This window comes from Camellia sinensis, chromosome 3, assembly GCF_055761805.1.
Source record: "Camellia sinensis isolate YWXY chromosome 3, ASM5576180v1, whole genome shotgun sequence".
Taxonomy (NCBI): Eukaryota; Viridiplantae; Streptophyta; class Magnoliopsida; order Ericales; family Theaceae; genus Camellia; species Camellia sinensis.
In genome coordinates, this window is record NC_138963.1 from 216,512,986 (window position 1) to 216,539,339 (window position 26,354).

General features: G+C 35.8%; 3 protein-coding genes across 6 annotated transcripts; 2 read left to right on the forward strand and 1 right to left on the reverse strand.

Moving 5' to 3' along the window:
• Positions 1 to 3,754: 3,754 nt before the first annotated feature.
• LOC114320203 (Pentatricopeptide repeat (PPR) superfamily protein) lies at positions 3,755 to 7,411 on the forward strand. Its single transcript, XM_028267318.2, has one exon. It carries the CDS (start codon positions 4,077 to 4,079, stop codon positions 6,513 to 6,515), a length of 2,439 nt encoding a protein of 812 aa, XP_028123119.2. The 5' UTR covers positions 3,755 to 4,076; the 3' UTR covers positions 6,516 to 7,411.
• Positions 7,412 to 10,863: 3,452 nt separating this feature from the next.
• LOC114258475 (kinesin-like protein KIN-7C) lies at positions 10,864 to 18,181 on the forward strand. Of its 4 annotated transcripts, none has more exons than XM_082917526.1 (14): positions 10,864 to 11,331; positions 11,981 to 12,070; positions 12,161 to 12,261; positions 12,368 to 12,481; positions 12,557 to 12,638; positions 12,713 to 12,780; positions 12,885 to 12,950; positions 13,088 to 13,212; positions 13,728 to 14,064; positions 14,845 to 14,949; positions 15,046 to 16,014; positions 16,086 to 16,223; positions 16,754 to 17,073; positions 17,591 to 18,181. In XM_082917526.1, the coding sequence occupies exons 1-14, from the start codon at positions 11,118 to 11,120 to the stop codon at positions 17,898 to 17,900; spliced, it is 3,039 nt and encodes a 1,012-aa protein (XP_082773652.1). In that variant the 5' UTR covers positions 10,864 to 11,117; the 3' UTR covers positions 17,901 to 18,181. The 4 variants fall into 4 exon arrangements, with proteins under 4 accessions (XP_082773652.1, XP_082773653.1, XP_028054228.2 ...); XM_082917527.1 differs by having other exon boundaries at positions 10,977 to 11,331; positions 16,116 to 16,223; positions 17,591 to 18,041; XM_028198427.2 differs by having other exon boundaries at positions 11,226 to 11,331; positions 12,184 to 12,261; positions 17,591 to 18,041.
• Positions 18,182 to 20,048: 1,867 nt separating this feature from the next.
• Positions 20,049 to 25,994, reverse strand: LOC114259523 (alpha/beta-Hydrolases superfamily protein). Its single transcript, XM_028199539.2, has 9 exons — positions 25,291 to 25,994; positions 24,607 to 24,843; positions 23,488 to 23,534; positions 22,302 to 22,420; positions 22,052 to 22,212; positions 20,957 to 21,066; positions 20,781 to 20,880; positions 20,450 to 20,573; positions 20,049 to 20,359 (listed from the first exon to the last, which is right to left on the reverse strand). The coding sequence occupies exons 1-9, from the start codon at positions 25,476 to 25,478 to the stop codon at positions 20,234 to 20,236; spliced, it is 1,212 nt and encodes a 403-aa protein (XP_028055340.2). The 5' UTR covers positions 25,479 to 25,994; the 3' UTR covers positions 20,049 to 20,233.
• Between the last annotated feature and the right edge of the window lie 360 nt (positions 25,995 to 26,354).

Sequence of the window (26,354 nt, forward strand, 5' to 3'; positions counted from 1 at the left end):
CGATATGGAGCAACCCAATGGCCCAATGGTTGGGTTCAATGGAACGCCGACATGGCCACTGAGAGCAGTAAGCTTGGAGGTGCAGGCTGGCACCAGAAAGATCACAACAGAATTCACCATCATCGACACTCCATCTCCTTACAAATCTTGGGAAGATCATGGTTGCATGCAATGCGCGGCAGTTCCCTCAACATTGCATCAACTACTACGGTTCCCAACAGAACATGGGATTGAAGAAGTCAGAGGGGATCAACTACATACGGAGAATTGCTCTATGGCAACAATGAAATCCACCAGTAGCATTCGAGAACTAGATAAGGCAGAGATTGAAAACGAGGACATAGAGGAACTAGATGATGTCGGCAAGGAGCCAGCCAAAAAGAGTAAATAGACACTGAAGAAAATCCTCGTCTAGGAGGGCGACGAAGAGCGCTTCATTCAGAGAAGGAAAGTTGAATTAGACATTGAAGAACAAGGAGGCACATCGGCCATATGCAGAGTTTACATTATCTAAAGAACAAAAAGGTACAAGAGTACAAGCAACAAAAAAAGGAAAAAACTTCAAAAACTGAGATGATGCTTAACCGAAGTTAAGTCGAGATGATGTTTAACCGAAGTTAAACTGAGGTGATGTTTAACTGAAGTTAAACTGAGATGATACTTGACCGAAGTTAAATCGAAATGATGCTTAACACTTGTTGAAATTCTGAGCGAATTTACAAGTTAAAGAGTGCATAAAGTTAAATGTTGGCAAAAGATTCGCCGGAGTCAAACGTCGTTTTGATTAGAACCACTAAAGTGCACGCCAGAAGTGGTGACCAGAATTGTGAAAGGAATAAATGCTTCAGGAAACAGCGATGATAGTTTGCAAAGGCCAAGAGAAAGAGGGTCTAAAGGGGGTGAATTAAATACCAAAAGTTTTAATACATTGGCGAAAGAAGAACACATCAGGTCTGTGACTACAGCACGAAGCCCACTTCCCTAATGTGATCCTAAGTACAACTTGCGTTCACATTAGGGGGCAGGGAAAAGGTGTAGGGGGAAAGAATGATAATTAAGGAGCAAGGAATGTTAACACTTGTTGAAATTTTTGAGCAAATTACAAAATAAGTTAACCGAAGATTATGAAGTCTACCACTTGTTGAAATTTGTAGCAATTTACAAGTTTGGTATATAGCCGAGATAACACTGAAAGACGTTTCCAAGATATGATCAACCGAGATGACCAACTAGCTTGTTAAGAGCTGAGAAGGTTGGCAAGTACAAAAATAAAGACCTTAAAGAACTAGGGACTGAAAGCAAGAACGTCGGACTAATCTGCTTCAACAGACGACAATGGTTCAGCCTCGGCAGTCAGTTGGAGGAGCTTCTCTACCGCTACCTCGGCATCAATTTCAAGAAGGAAGCAAACTACTCGGCATCAGCAGTAGGTTGTGTCTCACCCCCAGAAGACAGTTGGAAAGAACTTCTCAGCAGCCTTCTCAGCCACGAGCTCAGCATCAACCTCCTAAAGAGTTTGATCAAAGCTCTTCTTGGCGATTGACACCTCGGAGTTTTTGAAAGCAAAGATTGAAAGCAAAAATCTGGGAAAAGACACAGAAAACAGAAACAGGAATGTAATTCGTAAATCAAAAATGGTGATGAAGCTATCAGGAAATTAAGACAAAAAGATTGCACAGGTGTGTCAAGCCAAAGAACAGTGGCAGAAATCAACAGATATGTGAACAGTGTGTATTCAAGAAGATGATTTGGAAACAATGGGTAAAACAGCAATGGTGATTAACAATGAAGCAGAGCTTCTTGGAAAGCAACAAAAAATAAAACCAGGAGGAAAAGTGTCTTACCAGAAAGTGGGAAGCTTGAATGAGAATTGCCAAAGTCTGACGACGGATGCGAAAATAACAGAATCACATAAGCTTCACCGGAGGAGAGGAACGAAGACAGTTGCAGAAGCTTGAAAGCTTGGAACAATGATGGATATAAGCAAAAGCGCTAGAAAGAGAAAAAGCCAGAGGATTAAATGAAACAAAAAAGAGAAAAATAGTCAAGAAAACGACAAAGTTCAAGAATAAAGCCAAGTACACAGGCACTAAGTAAATATGTGAAAAACGACATGATGCTAGCAACGGAAAGCGGATATGACAAAGAACAGTTCCAGGCATTTTAGCAATAAGAAATCAAAAACTTGAAGACAGACGAGAACAGAAGGCAACAGATGGCAAATAAACAGATTCAAAGTAAATCAGAAGAGTTATGAAAGATTGAGCTTAATAGCAAGTAAAGAGTTTATGAACCTACAAAGTGAAATGAACGCCGATATGAAAATTGCCGGAGTCAAATAGGTGACTGGAAATCGGAAACTCACCAGAGAGTGTGAGTAGAGCAGTTGCAAAGCTCTTGGAGTTTACGAATTAATGAAACAAGAACCTCGGCTAGGAGGTGCGATTTCAAGTAGCTTGGAAAGCATGAAGCTTGATACTTGACAGAAGTGGACAGTAAAGTCTAGGGAACTTTGAGGTCAGCGAGTTTGATCTCGGACAGAGGGGCACAGATGAACGAACAGTGCAGGTTCCATCACCTCAGAATGCCGAGGTAATAGAACCTAGGGGGCAGTTGTGGGGAAATATTTTCTGAGTACCAATACGTGGCAAGGTGACGCCAACGTGTCAGCCGAGGTGCCACGTGTCTTGGTCGTTGTGCCGAGGTCATCTCGACTAGGCCGAGGTTGCCTCCGAAGATATCGGAATCCGAGATAAGCGGATAAGGGACAAGAGTCCTAGAATGAAGAGGGAACTCAACTTGGATATGGACAAGAGTCCTAGATTGGGAGAATACTTCAGTTTGGGTAAAGATAAGACTCTTAGAGAGTTTATCCTAATCCCACTGGGAGTCCCAGATTAGCAGTAATCCTAAGTCCATTAGGGCCAGGCTCCTTTTGGGACTAGGATTGTGTTGGCTATAAAAGAGAGGCACCCCCATGGGTCTAAGGTATGCTTTTGATACTCAAGCTTGTGAGTTTAGTACTTGATTTATCTTTGAGAGATATACTGACTTGATCGTCGGAGTGCCCCCGGGTGGTCGAAACCACCGCGGGATTCTTATATTTCTGTTGCAGGTCCGTCAGGTGCCATCTATTCTGCCAGTGCTCTCCAGCTGGTTACTAAGCGGGCAGTGTGGTCAGAAAATCACCCACACAATATTTATATATATATATATATATATATATGAACACAGAGGTAGGTCAGCTGTATTCACACACAACACATATTATATTTATATATATATATATATATATATAAACAAGCACACAACACTCACTTATATATATATATATAAAAACAAAGTCGGGGGCTGAATGGGACGGGCCGGGGTTGGAAAATATATCTCCGTTTCTGGCCCGAATATTATCGGGAATTTGTTTTTAAATACCATTTTCGGTCCGTTGGGAGTATTTTTCGGAAAAAAACCGTTCAATTCGGAGTCGAGGGATCGGATCCCCGTCGGACCGAGTTCAAATTGCCATCTCTATACACAGTGATTTGGTGAAAGGAGAGAGTCATCCTCAGTTTGGTGAAAGGTTTGATATTTTCTCAATTTGATACCAATTTGTTAAAATTATTGGAGCACCAAAAAGTGACTTTTTTTACCAAAATTTAAATGTGATACCTAGTTTGATGAAGCAGTAGAGATGGTTTAACATTGATAATTAAAAAAAATTAAAAAATTAAAAATTGAAAAACAACTTTGTAATGAATTCGGTTTCTTGATTGGACTATCCAGTCACTCAACAGGGGACGAGAGAAGAGAAGCCCACAAACCAAACCCTTTGAGAGATTCAACTGATTCTTCACTTGACAATGACCTCAATGGCGCCAGATTGAACAAGCCGCATTTGAATCAACAGAGCAAACAAACCAAGGAACACTTCGCCAGCGAGATCAACACCGTCTCTTTCGCCCTTGCCTCCGGGTTTTCAGTGCCCAAGCCCTCCTCGTCGAGTGTCCTCCTCACAACCAGTGACAAAAATCATGATTTCTAGGACAAGATCAAAACCATGATTTCTAACCGATACAGACATGAAGAATGCTGCTGCTGCTGCCTCCACATCCATAAACCTCATCAAAAGCCTCCGTGAATCTGACATTCGCTCTGTGGCCAACTGTTACGCTGCCCAGCTTCAACTATGCTGCCCACATAGTTCCACCTCCTATTCCCTCGCCCGTTGCGTCCATGCCCACATGATTACTTCTGGGTTCAGGCCACGCGGCCACATCCTCAACCGTTTGATCGATATCTACTGCAAATCATCTTATCTTGTCTACGCTCACCACTTGTTCGACAAAATTCCCGAACCAGACATTGTTGCAAGAACGACGATGATTGCTGCATACTCCGCTGCTGGTAACCCAGAGTTGGCCCGAGAGATATTTAAAAGAACCCCGTTAAGTGTTCGGGACACTGTTTGCTACAATGCCATGATCACAAGCTATTCACATAATAATGACGGTCATGCTGCTATTGAACTCTTTCGTGACATGAAGCGGGATGATTTTGAGCCTGATAATTACACTTTCACTAGCATACTTGCTGCTTTGGCACTCATTGCTGATCAAGAAACTCATTGCCAGCAGCTACATTGTGCAGTTGCGAAATCAGGAACTGGGTTGGTCACTTCAGTAGTAAATGCCCTTATATCGGTTTATGTGAAGTGTGCCTCTTCACCATTAGCATCTTCATCATTATTGATGGCTGCAGCCAAGAAGTTATTTGATGAGATGCGTGTGAGAGATGAGTTGTCATGGACAACAATCATTACAGGTTATGTGAGGAATGGTGATCTTGATGCAGCTCGTCAAGTTTTTGATGGGATGAATGAAAAATTGGTGGTTGCATGGAATGCGATGATTTCAGGTTACGTGCACAATAGTTTCGTGCCTGAAGCATTGGAAATGTTCAGAAAGATGCATTTATCAGGGATAAAGCATGATGAGTTTACATACACAAGTGTTCTTAGCGCTTGTGCTAATGCTGGATTGTTCCTCCATGGAAAGCAGGTGCACGCTTACATTCTACGGATGGAAAAACTTTCACAGGATGTTTCATTGTCTGTGAATAATGCATTGATTACCTTGTATTGGAAATGTGGCAAAGTTGATGAAGCCCGGTTGATTTTTAGTAGCATGCCCACAAGAGACCTTGTTTCATGGAATGCAATTTTATCAGCGTATGTGAATGCTGGGCGAATTAATGAAGCTAGGTCTTTTTTTACTGAGATGCCAGAGAGAAACCTTTTGACATGGACCGTTATGATATCAGGACTTGCACAGAATGGGTTTGGGGAAGAAGGTCTGAAGCTGTTTAGCCAGATGAAGTTAGAGGGGCTCAAGCCATGTGATTATGCATTTGCAGGAGCTATTACTTCTTGTGCTGCGCTTGCAGCATTGGAGCATGGACGCCAGCTCCATGCTCAGCTTGTCCGGTTTGGTTTTGATTCAAGCCTCTCAGCTGGTAATGCACTAATAACAATGTATGCTAGATGTGGTGTTGTTGAGGCTGCACACTGTGTGTTTCTAACAATGCCTTATGCGGATTCGGTATCTTGGAATGCCATGATTGCTGCTTTGGGGCAGCATGGACATGGTGCTCAAGCTCTAGAACATTTCGAACAGATGTTGAAGGAAAACATATTACCTGATCGGATAACCTTCCTCACAGTTCTCTCCACTTGTAGCCATGCAGGTCTAGTTAAACAAGGACGTAATTATTTCAATTCCATGCATAAACTATATGGTATAAGTCCAGGTGAAGATCACTATGCCCGTCTAATTGATTTGTTGTGTCGAGCTGGAAAAATCTCTGAAGCAAAAGGCGTGGTCCAGACTATGCCTTTTGAGCCAGGTGCTCCAATTTGGGAGGCTCTGCTTTCTGGTTGCCGGATTCATGGGAACATGGATGTGGGGATTGAGGCTGCAGAACGACTGTTTGAGCTGATGCCACAACATGATGGAACTTACATACTTTTGTCAAACATGTATGCCAATGTGGGCCGGTGGGATAGCGTGGCCAAAGTGCGGAAGTTGATGAGGGACCGAGGGGTGAAGAAGGAGCCCGGTTGTAGTTGGGTTGAGGTTGAAAGCAGTGTACATGTATTCTTGGTGGATGACACAGTACACCCTGAGGTGCAAGCAGTGTACAACTATCTTGAAGAGCTGGGACTGAAGATGAGGAAATTAGGATATGTTCCTGACACCAAATATGTGTTGCATGATATGGAATCTGAACAAAAAGAGTATGCTTTATCTACTCACAGTGAGAAGCTTGCAGTTGCATTTGGGCTCCTGAAGCTTCCACTTGGAGCCACGGTTAGGGTCTTCAAGAACCTTAGGATCTGTGGGGACTGCCATAATGCATTCAAGTTCATGTCAAAGGTGGTAGCAAGAGAAATCATTGTGAGAGATGGAAAGAGGTTTCACCATTTTAGGAATGGTGATTGCTCTTGTGGCAATTACTGGTGAGCCAAGTTTTTGTGAGAATTGATTATCTACCTCGGACAGTTAAGGCGGAAATGCGCTGGGGAGTTATCTGAAGCGGAGGCATACCACGGAATGATGGAAAAGCCGCTGATCTTTTTCTTTAAGAGAAGAAGCTTGAGAAGAAACACCAGCAGTTATAGTCTCATGGAAGGATTGAAACTGATTGCTCATGGACCTTAGTGCACAATCAGACTGATTCCTTGGTCTTTGAATCTCAACACCCAAAGAACTTGACGGCTTTGTGCGATATTCAATTTGGCTCCTCATTCTTAGAATAGTTTTCATTCTGCATAACGTGTGAAGGCTGATGAACAGATTCATGGTGGTTTTTTATTATCACACTGACAAATAGTGGAATCATGTCTTTCGGAAACTCATATTTCCCCACAGATGCGCATATGTTTTTTGGCATGCAAAATTTTGTTGGGCGGATCTCTTGAATTTTGTTAGGGAAGCAAACACATGCCATTGCTGTGAACTTTGGTACAACTACCAAGATTAGCTAACCTATGTTTTTGAGAAAGCTGTGCCAGAAATCCTCTGGTTATGCCAGACGGAGAATTTTAGTTATGCAGGAGCTTAAGAGAGAAAGCAGGGGTTTCACAACAATTGGGGATGTGAAGGGGTATGCTCACTGAAGTTGCACATCTGGTCTGCCCTCTTTACCTGGTTTTGCAACATTGTTGCTGACGGATAAATGCAATGATCAAATAGAATGGTCTTCACAAAGATCAATTTTTTGATGGATACGACTTAAACAATGATTCATATACACACAATCATATTGAAACACAAATATGTATACATTGCTGTGGTTCTGAGCCTCTTGTTCTAAATAAAAATAAAATAAAATAATTATCTCTGATGTTGTTTCTAAACTGATATTTCTGAATCCAATTGTTTGCGATATTTTTCAATTTTTATTCCATACTTGCTGCAGGGACTGCTTTGGTCATTGTCACTGTATTCACCCATTATTGCATGTATGAGCATTGATTAGGCAATGGTAAGATCTAGGTTCAAACTTGTTAGAGGTTATGCAACCATCTGCTAGATTAGGTAGCAGAGGGCAATGCTTGGTGTGTATTAAAATTTTACGTGTTTTAATGGCCTCAGATACTTGATTTGCTTTTTTTGTCAAACATGAATGTGCTTTTATGCTGTAAACGGTTGACGCTAAATTTTAAATAAATCGCTGACTGTCACCGATTTTACCATAAGAAAGGAAAGCATTTAGACATAGAAGTCATTGGAATCTTGCAATGGATATGCCATGACTGATGAACAGATAGTTCCATCAATTTGATGAACAGAGTCAACAATTTGATGTGTTCGTATAGTGTGATAATCTTCAAACTAGACCTACTTACGAGTCTTAAATGTTCCCAACCATGAACAGGTAGTTCCATCAAGAAGAGTACAATTTTACCATGACCAACAAGGAGAATAACAATTATGACCTGCCAGACATTGAGATTTTTCTCAATGTTAGCATTTTTTGTACTTTCATTAAAATTTTATTTTGTCCCATGTATTTTCACTAAAATTTCAAATTATTCCTTCCATTTTTAGTTGTGCCCTCAAAATAATGTCACATGTAGCACATAAGTCAATTTTTGTTAGTCTCATTATACAAACATACTTTACCATCTTCCGTGGTAAATGAGTTGTTCCTTCCATTTAATTTAAACAAAAAATCATTTCAAATATCAAAATTTTGTTACCCACACACACATCACATGGATTTGCAAAAAGAAACTATAAAAAAAGTTTGTTCATATAATATTTACTTGTAAATAACCCTTACTAATTTTTTGAGCAAATTACACCCACCTCTCTTAAAATTTGAAAAAAAAAAACAAAAAACAAAAAACTCTGTAAGTTTTTCATAAATAAAATGCTTTATCTCCTTATCATCAGTCATTTGTTAGTCATATAAATTTTTTTTTTTTAAATGTTATCATCCTTTTACATTAAAATGTATATGTTACTATTAATTATTATTGTGTCCACAAACTATCTACATAATTTTATTTGTTTTGGTTTTAGTAAAAGAGAGATCAATACAATTATACCAAAGTTATGTGACATGCATATTGTTTTTGCCATAATAAAAAATAATAATAATAATAATAATAAATAAAATTAAAAACTATCTATACCTAAATTGATATAGCAAACATAAGAAGAATGACATGACAATTTCAAATTTTATAAATATAAATCATTTTCATAGCTGTTTTGTTTTAAAAGTAAAAGATTTGTATATTGTTGGGTAAATTACACTGACATCCTGACATTTCTGTTTAATACAGGTCCCTTTTCACAATTAAAAAATTTATATTCCTCTCCTTAAAATTTGTAATCTCATTACAAATTGCTTCCTAGATTACTAATGTCATGCTCTAAAATTTTCTAAATGACTATCTTGGCTTTTTTTCTACCATTTCTTTTTCTTATCATCATGATTCTTGACTACATTCTACAACTTTTCATAATTAAATTCTACCTGAACATATTCTTATTAAGTAATGATATACAAACATAAATTTTATATAGAATTTTCAAACACAATGATATAACTTAATGGTGACCTTTCACTTTAAAACAAAACATATATAAACATGGTTTATATTTTCAATAATATCACTATCACAACATTTTTATGATATTTTTTGTATAAAATTTTATATATGAATATAATTTTTCATTTTTATTTCCACCATTATATGTAGATTAAATCAATTTAATTTAGATATATTTAAAAAGTATAAAATTTGTGCAAAAAAATTTTCAAAAAAAAATCTATTAAATACAAGAAAATAAGATAATGTATTGAATTTTTATATTTTTGTATTTTTTTTTTGTATTTGGTGAATTTAAAAAAAAATCATAAAATATTATACTTCTTATGTATATCTAAATTAGGTGTATATAAAAAAAATAAAAAATAAAAAATTACTTAAAATATTTTAAAAAATCAGTAAAAATAAATAAAATAAAATAAAATAAACTCAATTTTTTGTGTGAGTTAAATCAAAGAAGATGATTATTATTTTTTTGAAATGACATAAACAAATATCTTTATTATTTTATATGTATATATAAAGACTAACGGATAAATATGTTATTTTAATCTAACAAAAGAATAAGGCCAAGTTTGAGAACTTGTAAAAAAGTCAAAAAGTCAAAAAGTTATTCAAAAAGTTAAAAAATTAACACTATTCACCAAAAGTCAACAATCACGACTGCATAACTCCCAATTCGAATTTTTCCCTATAAATCAATTTTTATAATTTTTTATTACACATTTTTTCATAAAAAGTCAAAAAGTTAACCCAAACATCCATATTTTCAACCTCAATTTTTTAGTCCAAAAGACAAAAAATACACTTATTTAAGACAATCCAAACAACCCCTTAATGTAATTTTTTAAATGTGAGAAATAATCTATATTAAACAGAAATCTCACCGAGTGTCGGTGTAATTTACCTTATATTATTACTCATTTTTAAAATTAATAATGTAATCTTATTTTTAACATTCTATTATTAAGGTTAGGTTTGATATTCTTAAAAAAGTTAAAAAGTTACTATCTTTTTTAAGACAAGTCATGTTATTTAAGTCATATCTCTGTAGCACATTCACGAAGACAGAGAAAGAAGAGAGAGAAAATGGGATCCACCATTGCAGAGTTTCTTCTCCATCTTCATCTTTCAAAACTCTTTGGATATTTTTCCAAATTTTTCGCCGATTTTCTCTGCAGACTCCGACTTCTCTCCGTCTTTTAAGCCCATTCACTCTTTCTTTAGTCATTAACTCTCACAATCGAACTCTCAACTTCTCAAAAAAAAAAAATTCAGAGCCCAATTCTGTTCGCATTCTCTGCAATGGTGCCAACTTCTTCGGAAGATCTGTGTTTTGTTTATGGGATTGAATCTACGTAAGGTAAGAAGTTTTCATGAAATATTATGAAAATTTTAGCTGACGGTTTTGAAAATTAGGATTTACGTGCGAGAAAGTTTGACATTTGGGCTGAAATATCTTGTTAAGAATCACTGCATGTATGTTGTATAGGAATTGAAAGAGGTAAAAGGAGCTTGATTTGGATGTATTGTAATGTAATCAAATCTGATAAAAGTTTCTGATTTAAATGTTGTACAAACACATAAAAATCATGCTACACTTGTAAAACATGTACATGTTGCACTTATGTATATATTTCTGTATGTATTGTCCTCAATGTATGTGTATAAAGGAATTTCTAAAGAAGGTTTTTTTTTGGGGTTATAACAAACATGAAGTTTCATTGGGGGTTGTGTTGTTTCAGGGAAGATTTAAAGGATAGCATGAACTCATTCGGGAGGTGAAAGAAAAAGATATATCACTATGAGAGATTGAATTGCAAAATAATGCCAAGGTTTTGTGAAACGGGTGAGAAATCCAGAGAAAAAACTACTCCAGAATGTTGTTGGTTCAAAATAAAGAATCTAAGAATGAAGGAATTTCAAGGAGATTGTGTCTGATCTACCCTTGGTAGTTCACTCAAGTGTGTTAGATTTGGCGGAATAGAGAGGGTAAGAAATGGGGTCAATTAGTGGGGATGAGCTTACACATTGGGATGCGCGATCAAATGCCCATGAAGAGAAGATATTTGTTTCGGTAAGGCTGAGGCCATTGAATGACAAAGAAATTGCGAGAAATGATGTTTCAGATTGGGAATGCATCAACAACACAACAATCATATTCAAGAATAACACAACAGATCGGTCATTGTTTCCAACTGCTTATACATTTGGTAAGCAAATATTCAGCCTTTCAGCTGGCATAGTTTTTGTTTTCCGTAGTTTTATGCATTGTTATATATAGGTCTGTATCAATTCATTCACACGTTGAGAAAGTAGGGAGTCTGTACAGATGATCACGGTTCAGGTTTAAGTGTGAAAAGTACATCAATTTTGAATGCTCATTTTTTATCTTTTAAGCATGCTTCCATTTGGTTTGGATATTGGGATAGTTTTACTTCTTGGATAGACATTTTCTTTCAAATAGTTTCTTGGTTTTCTATGTTTAAAATAAATTTATTTAGAATGCACTTTATCTTGGTCAAGCATTTAAATAGGGTATCATATGCGGAAAATTTGACAAAAATCAAAGTTTTTCATGGGGATGCTTGTGTTGCATATTTTGATGAGCAGGAATGTGTTTAAACCCAAGCAAAGATTTGAATGAAGTATATGGAACAACCTTCCCTGAATTTTCCAGCAGACGTAGGCTGCATTATCATATCTAACCAAGTTGGTTCACATAAATAAATTCACACGGATTCCAGCATTTCATCAATTTTTTTATTTTTTTATTTTTGAAATTCATTGTAAGTCTATATCTTTGACCATCAATTCTTTTCCTTCTTTGATCTTTTGCTTTGGTCAATTTTCTGGGAACAGGCAGAGTATTTGGGTCTGAGTGCTCCACAAAACAGGTGTACTACGAAGGAGCCAAAGAAGTTACTCTTTCAGTTGTCAGTGGAATTAATTGTGAGTGTTCTTTTCATCCATCCTTGGTTTTCATTTTTACCTAAAATTGTATACCATACCAATATTTTCACTAGTAAAATGATTTTCCAGCAACAATTTTTGCATATGGGCAGACAAGCAGTGGAAAGACATACACGATGTCTGGAATTACTGAATATACAATAGCGGATTTATTCAACTACATACACAAGGTACTCTAGAAATGCCATTATTCTCCCCATTTAGATTTGATTAGTCCATTATGGTTTTTTACTCCTAATTCATGGGTGTTGTATTTTTTTCCTTTAAAACTTCTAGTGTAATGGTAGGGAATTTGTATTGAAATTCTCTGCCATGGAGATTTACAATGAAGTTGTCAGAGACCTCCTAAGTCCAGAAAGTACTCCACTTAGGCTCCTTGATGATCCAGAGGTGAATATCATACTTGATGTAAATACAAATGAAGAATCACAAACATCATTAGTTGGTCTCTTCTTTCTTTTGCAGAGAGGAACTGTCGTTGAGAAACTTATTGAGGAGACTTTGAGGGACTGGAACCACCTAAAGGGGCTCCTCTCTGTCTGTGGAGGTAAGGTCAGTCCTAGTAGCCCTGTTTTCTTAGAAGACATTACATGTCTATTTAGTGGTTTTGCATTCATGCAGCTCAAAGACAAATAGGGGAGACCACTCTGAATGAAATGAGTTCCAGGTCTCATCAAATTATCCGATTGGTATGCTGTCATTTCCTACAGTGGTTATTGCCTAATACATATTTGAAGTGTTTAAACTCTTCATTGACTTTTCCACCTAAAAGGCTAAAAATGGATTCTTGCAGACAGTTGAAAGTTCTACTCGTGAATTTTTAGGCGCTCGAAAGTCAAGTACTCTTACAGCTTATGTGGTATGGAACTTGGAAGTTATTTTTACTGTGATTAGTATCCAGTTGAAAATTATCTTCCCAAAGCTTTTCTATTGATTCTTTACTTTAAAAAGATAGCAAGTGGAAAATGTATAATTCAAATTGGTTTCTTTGTCCAGAATTTTGTTGATCTTGCTGGAAGTGAGCGATCTTCTCAGACATTATCAGCTGGTGCAAGACTGAAAGAGGGTTGCCACATTAACCGCAGTTTACTAACCCTTGGAACTGTTATTCGCAAATTAAGGTTAACTTCTCTTTCATATGTTCCACTCAGAATCAATGATTTTCAATTCTCTCATCTTTGAAAATGTCAGCTAGCTTAGCTGGTAAAGTCTCTTGGCAAAGGTGCCAGAGGCATGGGACCAAGTCCCATAATCATCTGCATTGGGTTTATGGGGAGGGGGAGGGATACCCTTGGTTGTATTCCATCACCTTTGAACAAAAAAAAATTTGAAAAAAAAAAGCATCTTCATCTTAGAACCTCCAATCAACTTTCTTTTTCATGAAGATGGATTTTAGAATTCCAATTAGGTAAATAAAATTAAGCGAAAAGCCTGTCTGATAGCTGATGGGCTTTTTCAAACAACCATATGCTCCTAGCTTTGGAAAATTAATAGATACTCTACCATGTGGTATTGTTTACATGTTACTTTCAACAAATGAAAACCGCAACCAATACTAAGTGGGGTCATCCCGTTTATCCGCTACTTACAAAGGTGAGATCCCTGTTAATTTCTTTTTATTTTTGATTGGGCACAGCAAAGGACGAAATGGACACATACCCTACAGAGACTCCAAGCTGACACGAATACTGCAGAATTCATTAGGAGGCAATGCAAGAACTGCCATCATTTGCACCATGAGCCCTGCACGCAGTCATGTTGAGCAATCAAGAAACACGCTCTTGTTTGCTAGTTGTGCCGAGCAGGTAAGTACTAATGCACAGGTCAATGTAGTGATGTCAGATAAGGCATTGGTAAAGCAGTTACAGAGAGAGTTGGCCAAACTGGAGGGTGAATTGAGGAGCTTAGCATCAATGTCTGACATGCCCAAGTCTGCAGCATTACTGAAAGAGAAGGAACTTCTCATTGAAAAGGTAATGAAACTGACATCTATGACTTTTATGGCACAGAGACACAGGCATGCTAATTGGCCAGTAGAGAGCATAAGTGGCATTTTAAACTGGGGTATCCCTTTTCCTCTTCTTCTTCTTCTTCTTCTTCTTCTTCTTCTTCTTCTTATTTATTTATTTTTTTTTTTTTTTTTTAAACATCTTGTTGGAGGAATTGAATTCTAAGTTTCTCTGTAGTATTGATCGGTCAGTTTCATGACATCTACGAGCAAATTGTGAAGTTAGAATGTTCATCATATGCAAATATGACAGTTAGAAATAGTGATGATCATATATTCCCTCTTAAGTATTGTCTATTAGGCTGTATAGTCCTGATAATTTCAATCATTTCAGACTTTGAAGTCCTTCACTAGCTTTATATTTCCAGAATCCTGGTAACATGTACTTTGATGATGGGTGAATGACCAAGCTTGTAAAATAAAGTCCATGACACAATCAATATTTGTTTAAAGGTTGCCAACTCATTTAGCAATTTCATCAAAAACAAGTGATTAATGATAAATATTCTGGGCCTTGTTGATCTCATGGATTATGACATTTGATGTGGCTTAGAAATGAGAACTGTTGCACTTAAGAATGCAAACGTTTTATTGTGGCACTTTTCAACTCTAAGCAACCTTGACTTCTCTGCATGTATGCTAGGATTTGTTGCTTATGTAATGATCAAATTTCAATGGTCAAATCATGTTTATGTGGCCCTTTTTTTAGATGTTTGTTTCATTTACTTATCTCTTCAATGCACAGATGGATAAAGAGATCAAAGAGCTTAAAAAACAACGTGATCATGCAGAATCTCATGTTCAGGATTTGTTACAGTCAGTTGGTCAATATCAAGTTTCAAGGTCGTTGGTATGGTGGTTATCATTTTAATCAAGTGCCAGTTGCTAAATCTAATTTGAAGTGCATGTTCATGAGTCTGATTCTTGTTCCTTTCCCTCTTTTAAGGCTGAATGTGAATTGGAACCTTATATGCAAAATGCATGGGTAGATGAATATTCAGCATCAGAATTGTCAAAGGTGGTAGATCCTCTTCGCTCAGTTATCACATCAAACTCATCTCATTTATCTGACAGATGCAATAGTCTTAATTCCAACAAACACGATTTTTTGCTTCCTGATCATTCTGAAGACCAGTTTCTGTCTGATGGCATCTCACCACGAGTGGTTATTGACAATCTTTTCGGTCCTGACCCATCACACGGTTGGGAAATGACTGTTCAAAAACATGATGAAGATTCTGAAGATCACTGCAAGGAAGTTCAGTGTATTGAAGTAGAAGAATCAAGCATATACAAAAACATAAAATATGACGTAACATTATTGCCAGAAAAGGGAAACAGGGATTTGAGTCATATTCATACGGACCCCAGCTATGAAGTTTTGAAGCAAAAGATTGAGGATATGCAGAAAACTATTGACTATTTTGCCAATCCTTGCCTTATTGAACAATCTCCTACATCCTCTGAAGCTGATATGTCTGATTCTTCTAGAAGCATGAAGTTATCTAGAAGCAGAAGCTGTAGAGCAATTCTCATGCCAATTGCATCATCTCCTTGGTTTGAGAAGGCAGAGCACAAAGAGAACACACCACCAAATGGTTCTGAGAAAGATTTCCCTAGAAGACCAGAAGGTGGTTATCAACTGAAGCTTTCTGGAAATTATGTTGCCAGCACAGGAAAGTTAAGTGGAAAAGACTCTCAAATTTCTGTCTATGATTATTCTATGGACAAAATGGACCAGAAAACCAAAATTTCACATGAAGATGATGTTTCTAGTGTCAACAATTCCATGGACAAAATGGATCAGAACACCAAAATTTCACATGAAGATGATGTTTCTAGTGTCGACAATTGTGCCATAGAACTCAATGAAGTAGTTAAATCAGAATCTGAGCAGCAACCTGGTGATGATTTGGTGAGCATGCACTCTCTCTCTCTCTCTCTCTCATTTGTTTTCCTGAGCATATATTGGTTCCTGACTTCTAGTGCTATTCTTCCATGGACAAAATGGATAAGAACACCAAAATTTCTCATGAAGATGACGGTTCTAGAGTCCGCAATTGTGCCACAGAACTCAATGAAGTAGCAAAATCGGAATCTGAGCAGCAATCTGGTGATGATTTGGTGAGCATGCAGCTCTCTCTCTCTCTCTCTCTCTCTTCCCACTTGTTTTCCTGAGCAGTTATGCTTCAGTTTCTTATATATTAAATGATTATAGCTAATACAGGTAAGGAAATTAAAATAAGCATTTTGATGTATTCAATAAAAAAATAGTATTATGCTTTTATCGATAAAGTATAGTATCATGCATATACTCAGGATCAAGGCTATTTTTAAGTTGAGTTGAGTTGACAGTGTATTGTTTACAATAATAGAACCAAGTATTAACCAATTACTATATGAAAATCCATATGGATGCATAATCATATTCAGAAATTTTTTTCATATATGGCACTGTCATGCATGTTGTCTTAAATACATCAATATTTTGAAAATGTATAGTGGTTATCCACACATTTAAATTAGTCACGAGAGATTTCCTCAATACAGAACAAAATGATTAGGTAATCAACTTTCTCTTGGCGATTAGCTTTTATTGTGAATCTTGCCTATCAATAGATTTTATTGATTACAAAGTGTTTATGCATTTATAGGTACATGAGGCCAAGTCAAGGGCCACTAAGCCAGGAAAAACTGTAGAAGATGTTGGTATGGACTTGGTGAAGGGTTCTCAGCAGTCCCCTTCCAATTGGCCCTTGGAATTTGAGACACGGCGGAGAGAGATAATTGAACTTTGGGATGCATGCAATGTACCATTGACCCACAGAACCCATTTCTTCTTGCTCTTTAAAGGCGATCCATCAGACTCAGTTTACTTGGAGGTAGAGCTCAGACGATTGTCCTATCTTAAATCTACACTATCTCATGGAACAAAAGTTGGGATAGATGGTCAGATTGTCACCCCTGAGCAAAGGTACTAATTCTTTCCTGTTTTATCACCATTCTTGTCTGAAATGTTGTTCCTGGCCCTAGACTAGAGGCTACAGCATTCCATCTTATTGTTTCATGCTAATTCATTAGTGCACACAAAGCCATAAAAACAAGGTATAGAAGAAAGAATGAAGGAAAGGTTTTGAAAACAGAACAAAAGTTGCTTTGAACATTTCTTGAATTTTTACTTTTGTTTGAATTTTATTTTAGAAGTGAATAAAAATCCTTTGAAAATGCTATGGAATTGATCCAAGTCAAATTCACTTCAACAATGTTTGTAAGTACTACATTAAGGAAGAAAATTAACACGATACAATCTGAGATATGCTTTCTACTTAAGTTTGGATTCCATTGTTTTTTTTCAAATAACAATCATCAACTCAATTTATTGTGTGAATAGAGAGATTTTGCATAACTTGTAGATTGCAGTTTTCATGGGATAATACCTGTCTCCCTTTTACTATGAGAGAATTCTAATATTATTCTTTTGGTGAGAACAGTAAGAAGGCCCTCAATCGCGAGAGACAGAAGCTCAGCAAACAAATTCTTAAGAGGTTCCCGGCCAAGGAGAGAGAGGCCCTTTACCAAAAATGGGGCATTGGGTTGAACACAAAGCAGAGGAGGCTACAATTGTCCCATCAATTATGGGCTGACACAAAAGACATGAACCAAATTAAGGACAGCGCTGCACTTATTGCGAAATTGGTTGGATTTGCAGAGTCGGTTCAAATTCCAAAGGAAATGTTTGGATTGAGTTTCTCACCTCAACCCAAGAATCGTAAGTCCAGCTGGAAATCTTCTTCAATGTAAACTTGTCAGAGGCATGAAACCTTGCTGAAGCATTGGCATCAGCAACCAGAAGGACAATCTATGTGGATATATAAATCTGAGTTCAATAGCCAATATTCTGATGTACTAGTACTATGTAATTCTGTAAATGAAGAATTTGTAAGGTGGCTCTACTGTAGTTAAATTTGATTTTCTTGTTTTTTTGCCTCATTGTGTAAGATTAATTGTTGATTCATGCGTTGTAATAATTTATCACAGTAAGCAGATTATGTCAGATAATTGAAAATTTTAGTAGCTCTTAACTTCTCTTCTTTTGGAAGACTTGTCCTATAACATCTATAAACTAATGGTAAATATTTTGCATCATGATTTTACATTCAAAAGGCTATATAAAGTACTTTCTGAGCAAACTTTAGTCAAAGATTATGGTTGCGTTTGGTTGTGTTTTGTAAATGTGATTTGAGAGTATGAGTTGTATTTTAAGTTTGTGTGTTGTAGAATTATGATTTGAGTGTAGAAAATTTGTTTGGTAAAGAGTTTTGAAAATAGTTTTGGAAAAGAGGTTTGATTTGAGTGGGGAATTGTTGATGTGATATTTGATATGTGATACAAAAATTTACAACTCCTAACTAAACATACAACTCAAAATTATTTTAAAGCACATTAAAAATTTAAAAAATTTTAGAAAATATTTTTCCCAATTATATAAATCAATTGCAAAAAAAAAAAAAAAAAAAAAAAAAATTTGTACAACAGAGGACATCCGAGTGGATGTCCCCAAGGACGTCCGGGTGGTAGTCCCTAGGGACGACTGGGCGGTCATCCCCTGGCCAAAAAAAATACAAGAAACGCGCAGAATGGACAAAGCTTTCGGCAGAGTTTTGGAAAATTAATTCCAAAACTCTTACCAAACATGGAGCTGAAACTAGCATGTAAAATCACGTTTCAAAAGCACAACCAAACACAGCCTATCTTTCTCCAAATTTACACTTACATTTGTTGGGAGAACTTTAAGATGGAAGAATTTCAAAACAAGATTTAATGACCGTGAGTACTTTAAAACAAGAAACAGAGATATCGTGCCTCTAAATGAGAGATTGTGAAAAAGAAGTGGTAGCAAAAGAATTTGGAACAGAAGATGTTGTGCTCTTCCTCTACTTATAAGCAATAATAAGCCTTCTTAAGATGATTTACAAGTAAAAAATCTAAAACCCCTCAAAGGGACTGTTTGTTACAACTTTTGTGAGTGATTATAACTTATTTTGAATTAGGAGTCTATGCCAATCTGTTTAGTGCAGTTTTTGTTTATAGCTTATTAGGCATAAATAATTTAAATAAGCTGTAAAAAATTATTTCTCTCTACTTTTTGCATATTTTTTGACAATTGACCTTTTTAATCAAAAAGCCAAAAAGTCACTAAAAAAATCAAAAAACCAACAACCCATATCAAAAAATCAAAGATTCTCTTTTCTCTCTACTTTTTGCACATCTTTTCGTAAAAAGTCAAAAACTCATCCCAAACATACTAATTTTTTTTAGCTCATATTTTAGCTAAATAACCAAAAAGTTACTAAATTAGCCTGTTCCCAAACGAAGCCTTACTAGGCATAAATAATTTAAATAAGTTGAAAAAAACTAATTATTTAAAAACTAATGTAAAGATGCTTTTAATTTTTATTTTCTGATTATCAGCTTTTAACTTAAAAAACATTTCACCACGGGGCCAAATACAAACATGGTATTATTATTACTAATCAATTACTATGTGTATAGTGAACTTCACAATGTAAATATGATAGGTATTGAATAATGTTCAATGTTTATGTCTGATTAGTGAGGTTTACTCTCTCATGTAGTCATATTATTATTGGATGGTGACAGTATCACCGCCATTATACTTAATATTTACTTAGTTACTATGGTGAACATCTACAGTGCTTGAAAACCATAAGCAGCCAAAAACAAAGCCTTGAAATGAAGATTAGACACTCACACCATTATGTAGTGCAGAAATCTTGAAAAATGACAACCAACATTGTTTTGAACCTATGATCATTCAAATCTTCTATAATTTGTTAATGCTGATTATAATTGAACAATATATGAAACACAATTTGTTGTTTGTAGGCAACATGCTCAAACCAAACAAAAATTTGAAAAATCTAAATCTGAACAAAGAGATATGGAACCATATGCTATATATAAATGGAAATCTACAAAGAACTAGACCATAGAAATACATCTAAAAGAATGTTCAATTTATGTAAAATTTTGGGACATCTATAATGGGCCTAATGAGACCCATTACTTATACACACAAACAAATACTAAAACACACAAATTACAATCCTCTTTTAGGCAGCTGTCAGACCTTCAGGAAGGGTGTCATTAACCTGGTCAGGGGAGAGAAACTTGCGGCAACCATATAATACAGCAGAATGGAAGGCAGTTGGGTTGTCTATGAATACAAAGTGGCCAGCCTGCAAAATCATATAACAGATCTTTTATGAAACTGAAAAGGCACAGTTTGACAAATTTAGGGGGCAAGAGAGAGAGAGAGAGAGAGAAACCTGAGGGACCCTTATAATTTCACAAGGGACCTTCATATGCTTGCGAGCATCTTGGGCCCCTTCGTAAGACATCCAATCTTCGTAGCCATATATAAATGTCGTTGGCACTTTCCATTCGGATGCACTGCACCCCAAAGGAATGAGGTCATTATATAATAGCCACTTACTACCTTCCAACCCTTCCTAGGTGGGGAATTTAAATGCACTTTCATTTCTTTTTATTTACTTGCTAAAAAACACACTATCATTACTACATAATGAATTCATGCCATTTAGCAGTGATTATCATTTACAAATCCATTAAACAAGTTTAGGAGGAGAATCACCGCACCTTTCTAAAAGAGGCACCCGAGTAAATGCTCCAAATGCAAATATATATTTTAAACACAGCTCTCCACTGGCTTTGGCCGCCAATGTGTGGTACACATATTCTTGAATTGAAATAGCAACTATTAGATTATTGTAGTCAAAATGTGCCACAGACAAAAAGTTAAACCATTTAAATACCTGACAGTAATTTGGACTCCTCTTCATTCAAAACTTGGCCAGTTGAATATGAACCAAATCTAGCACTAGTATACTTGCGGACCATATCTGGACCAAAGGGGCCAATACCTCTGCATAAAAAGACCGCCAAAAGGCACCAGAACAGATAAGTTCAACTTGATATAATTCATTGTCCTGGAACTAAGTGCCACATGTGAACTAAGAGCATTCAACAAATGCAAAACAGGTGCTGATATCCAAAGTAGAACAGGGGGTAAAACTAAAAACCCAAGTCCAGCATATAACAGGGAAAGGTGAGTAACATGCATAACTCAAATCCACTCCTCCACTAAATGGTATCTGGCATAAGCAATTACAGATTACAAGTTTGAGATTTGTATACACATTCATGAAGAAACATGCCAAAAAGGAGAGAATTATCTTCAATTAGTTTGACAGATATAGTAAAATGGACTCCATAACCATCAGGGGTAAGAATGAGATTTGCAACGGCACGAGTGAGTCTAGTTTTAGTTGCTACAGCTTTGTCATAATTTTCCTGTTATTGCTATCTAGCTAATGCACAACTATAAAAATCATAATACAAAACTGAAATAAGCAGCACATAATATCTGTGAGAGTACGAAAATGCACACCCATCCCATCATGAAAGTCCAGTGTGGTCCATAATATTGTATATTTTATAGATGTCTGGATTTTAAAACAAACACATGGTAGGAGTTTTACTTTTATTACTCTATGTTTCAGAGTGAAACTCTCTCCATATCAAAAATTAATAAAAGGAAAATAATAATTCTTTAACACCAGCTATCGCGATAATTATAGCATCATCTATGCACTCACATATGCATCCATATACATAATTGGCATTTGTTGTACCAATGATGCAAATTCATGTGTAGGACACCACTATGCACATGCATGACTAGAGGCCATCACCTGCTATCTACAAACAATAAGAATAGAAAACATGCAATTGACAATTTTGATACCCTTTACCCTTCAAGCTCATCAAAACCAAGTTAATAATGCATTTGAGAGAGAGTAAGAAAAGGGATAGGAGGAACATCAAGAACCACCAAAAAAAAAAATCACCTAATAATCTTCTGAGGAGTTAAATTAGAGTCCCATAAATGCTTTAATACAGCTCCTTTCCATGTTGCTCTGAAACGCATGAGTGGCTCTGACCTAGCATCCGTCTCTGATGAAAACCCAGCACTTCCCACTAAAACCAAGTGTTTGACATGTTCAGGATGCTACAACAAAAATACAATTGATATCAGTAAAGAGAAAAAGCCATGGTACTTGAATTGAACTTCAAACATCATTATGGGAATAAAATAACCTTGAGAGCATATCTAGCTGCAACATAACCTCCAAAAGAATGTCCAAGTAAAATAAAATTGGTAAGGTTTTTGGCCCTCCGCCATTCCTCAAAGGAATCAATAAACCATGCTTCAGTTTCTGCATTTGAGTTACAACACAACCAACATGTTAGAAGAGTGATCTTCCTCATCCAGAAATGTTAATAAATAGCACATTGATCTAATAATAATAATAAATAAATAAATAATAAATTAAACAATCTCACAAAAGCTAAAAGTGGATTCACAAATGAATCTAATATCCGGAGGTGAAGCATGTTAGAAATGGAGGGAAATGATGTATTTTAGCAGGTGTGCATGCCCAAGTATAATTGGATGGACTGCGAGCAACAAAATATCAACAAGAACACAGATTGGAGTGGGCATTAAGCATGATGTCATGAAAGATAAGGGTAATGCAAACACAAACCTTTATACCAGTGACTGAAACTACATGAATTTTTGAATATTCCGAGAAAACACAACAATGTAAAACAAAGAAAAGATATATGAGAGTGATAAAACTCAAACCAATATCTAAATTTTTTCCAAGAAGAAAATGTCAATCATCCGAAAGGATAAATAATATGACATAGGGGCAACCATATTATGTTTCAAAAAATAAAAACCGTGTAAATATAGATGACAGTTAAGGATAAAACTCTTAAGAATATCTATGATATTTTCAATAAGAAAATGCCAATCATACAAAAGGGTGAAATAATGTGACATAGGGTCAAATATATTTTATTTCAAGGAATTAAAAACTTGATTAAGCATAGGTAAGAGCTTCTTACAATATCAATAACCCTTAGTATCCTCCCTAGAGGTTTCGACATATCAATAACCACCCCTGGGTACTTCTAGCTATTTAATCAGATGGGAACAACAAATTTTAATAGGAGGAACAATGAAGCAGACATCACAATCTGACAAGTGGCCCATGATATTGCAAATCCATGGAAGAGAAAGTTATTAACCAGAAACTCCATTGGAGATTTCTAACACACAAAAAGCATTAACTTCGTTAGTTGTAATTAAAATGATTTCATGAACAATGTACAAACAAATATTTCCAAGAGTTTCTCCATATTCTGTCCAAGTATATGGTAATTCAAAAAAAGAATGGAAACCAAAATTGTGAAAGTTAACTTAAAAACAGCTAACCTTCAGTGCTTTTGCATGTGAAGTCAGGCCTGCTTGATCCACCCCATCTGCATCAAAAAATAAGTGGAGATGCTAAAGTACACTGGAATACTAAAAAGAATCTCCATCTGCATTGAAGGAAAGCTCAAAATAATGGAATGACTTTTTAATAAAAAAAAATAAGGCAACCCGAAAAGGACTAAAGTTGTATTATATGAATTTTTTTCCCAAATAGTATTGGAAAAGCTTAAAGGGAGTGGAAATTCTAACTAATGAACCTTCCTGCTCTTGTTGGTGCAGAAGGATAGAAAAAATGAACCAGGAAATATGTTAACATTTTCCTTCTTTAGTCAGACCTAAATACCAAAGCCAAAGAATAAAAAAAACAAAGAAAAGGTCCCAGAACATTTTATTTGCTGGTCAACTATCAAGTTATCAACTCCCAAATTCCAAGTGTAAGCATATTGAGAACATTATCAAGTATGAATCTCAAAAGCGTTTAGCATTAACCTTTTGGTTACTTTTGCATCCCTTAAACAGAAATCACACTAAGACCAAAAAGTAGCTTCACGTTTGCGATGAACTGAAAAAACTGTGTTTCTCAAAAACAAATTTTCAGATGCGATATGCCTGAAAATCCAATCAAAGCGAACCCAAATTGCATGTCAATTTTGTTAAGAACAATAAGGCTAGTTTTGAGGCTGTTCGCGAGCCTTAACGAGCAACTAATTCAGAAGTGACAGTCATAGTTACATTCATACATTGGGCTCCTTTCATTGCCTCAAAAATTCAAATCTGCCTTGGCAAGAAGCATTTGTACAATCAAACACAATAAACAGAAGCCAAATTGTAGATGCAAACTTAACTAGAGACTGAAGAAAATCATAGGCACACAAGTTTGTAAACCATATATGATGTAGTAAGCACCGAAACAGAGTAACAAAACGAACTACAGAATTCATCTAACATATTCAGTGAGAAAGATAAAGCAACCCAGGAAGCCAAGACATGTTCATACTCACAACTTAAATGCAGATTGATGTCATTAATGTGATTAGATAAAGTATATGATTGAAAATGTTATTTAGGAATTTCAAAGTTGAATCAACAAGAGAAAGCAATAGCCAATCAGAAGCTCACCCAAGTTGATCAACAGCAATGACTCTGAAATGTTTGGCAAGAGCATCAAAATTACGAAAGAAGAAGCCTTGAGAAGCGGCATATCCATGAACCATTACAAGAGTGGGAGAACCCTCTTTGCTGTCGAAAGTAACCGTGTTGATAAACCTCGGTTCATCGCTTGTGGATCGAAACCACCTGATCTTGGACCCTGGCGGGCCAGAACCTATATTAACCTGTTCTTGAGTATATGGAGTCCTGAAATTCACGAAAAGAATCAATTCAGCAAGAAACACGAAACATTGATTGACCTCAAGAAGAAGAAGAAGAAGAAGAATAAGAAGAAAAATTAGTTTTTGAATCATACCCAAAAATATAAAATATAATTAAACATCATTACAAAGATGAAATTTTCCAAATCTCGTTACAAAAACTGAGGTCTTGGAAATAAATTTAATAACAAACTCAGTGACATCGTCAAATTAAAAAGCCCACGTTCTAAAAAGGAAGAGGAATTGGGGGTGGAAAAAAAGATTTGTGTCTGTAAAAAACGAAAATAAAATAAAAATTAAAAAAAAATCCCCCAAAGAATCCAACATATATAATTGAATTCATGATAATCGTGACGAGATTTCGCAATCTACAGAGATAATTCCCTCAAAAAAAATTGTTAGGGCTTTTAGAGAGAGAAGGGAGAGGGGGTACTTGACTAAAGAGAGGAGGCGTTCCTCGGCGGCGATGATGTGATTGGTGGATGTAGGGATCCAGCGAAGAACGGAGGGCCACAGCGATCTTGAAGCCTTTTTTGATGTGGTGGCGGCGGCGGCAGATGACCTCATGTCCTCCGCCATTGTCTGCAACAGATTCGAGCTCCGGAGGCGGCTAAAGTTCATGCGCTTTTCAGAGTTGATAGATTTTTATGGGGTCTTCTGGCATGGTTGGTATTCACGGTTTTGCGTATGTATTTATAGGACATCACTAGAAAGTTATGCGAAGCTGAATATTAGCAGCTTGTTCTTCGAAATCGGTGTTCTACCTGCACTAACGTATATTAAATACATTATTATTTTAAAATTATGGTTTCATCAATTATAAAAATTTTAATTTTTTTTTTTTTTTTAACAATGTTTAAGAAAATAAAAAAATGTTATAATTTAAATAAGTTAATAAATTATTTAATTGATTTTTTTTATTTTTCAAAATAATCCTAGTGTTTGGACTCAAGAAATTGGATTTACTATAACCTAATTTGAAAACTTGGTTAAAATTAACTTTAATCTATTTTAAGTAATATTATTTTTTTATTTTTTTATATATTTTTCATAAAAAAAATTAATTTTTAATTAACTTTTCAAAATATTAAAAAAATGAATTTGTTTTGTTGTATTGTATGAGGAAGCTGTATTCTCCGGAGTTCGGACCCTCCACCATACCGCACTTGATTTGACCCCGATCGAAGAAACTTGGGCTAGAAGAACTCTCTTGTCGATCCACGTCAAGGATGACGATATTCATGGCCTTGACAAAAGAAAATAAAATAAAATAAAAAGTCAAAAAATTAAAAAATTATTATTTTATTTAAATCATATTATCTTATTTAAATCACATCACTTCTCTGCAGTATTACTTCAAACTTAACTCATACTCAATCCACATTTTATAAGAAAATTAAAAAGTGTATTTATTTAAAAGGGTAAATTACACTGACACCTCCTAAGCTTTATATTTATTACAGTTCCTCCTCACGTTTTGGAAATTACATCTCCTCT

Excerpts from the sequence above, each read along its gene's own strand:
- LOC114320203 (XM_028267318.2), top strand. The coding sequence starts at position 4,077 with ATGAAGAATGCTGCTGCTGCTGCCTCCACATCCATAAACCTCATCAAA.
- LOC114258475 (XM_082917526.1), top strand. The coding sequence starts at position 11,118 with ATGGGGTCAATTAGTGGGGATGAGCTTACACATTGGGATGCGCGATCA. Across the intron at positions 12,951-13,087 it reads GTACTCTTACAGCTTATGTG|AATTTTGTTGATCTTGCTGG; the intron begins GTATGGAACTTG and ends TTCTTTGTCCAG. Across the intron at positions 14,065-14,844 it reads AGGAACTTCTCATTGAAAAG|ATGGATAAAGAGATCAAAGA; the intron begins GTAATGAAACTG and ends TTCAATGCACAG.
- LOC114259523 (XM_028199539.2), bottom strand. The coding sequence starts at position 25,478 with ATGAACTTTAGCCGCCTCCGGAGCTCGAATCTGTTGCAGACAATGGCG. Across the intron at positions 24,844-25,290 it reads CGCCTCCTCTCTTTAGTCAA|GACTCCATATACTCAAGAAC; the intron begins GTACCCCCTCTC and ends CGTGAATTTCAG. Across the intron at positions 20,360-20,449 it reads AAATTATAAGGGTCCCTCAG|GCTGGCCACTTTGTATTCAT; the intron begins GTTTCTCTCTCT and ends ATGATTTTGCAG.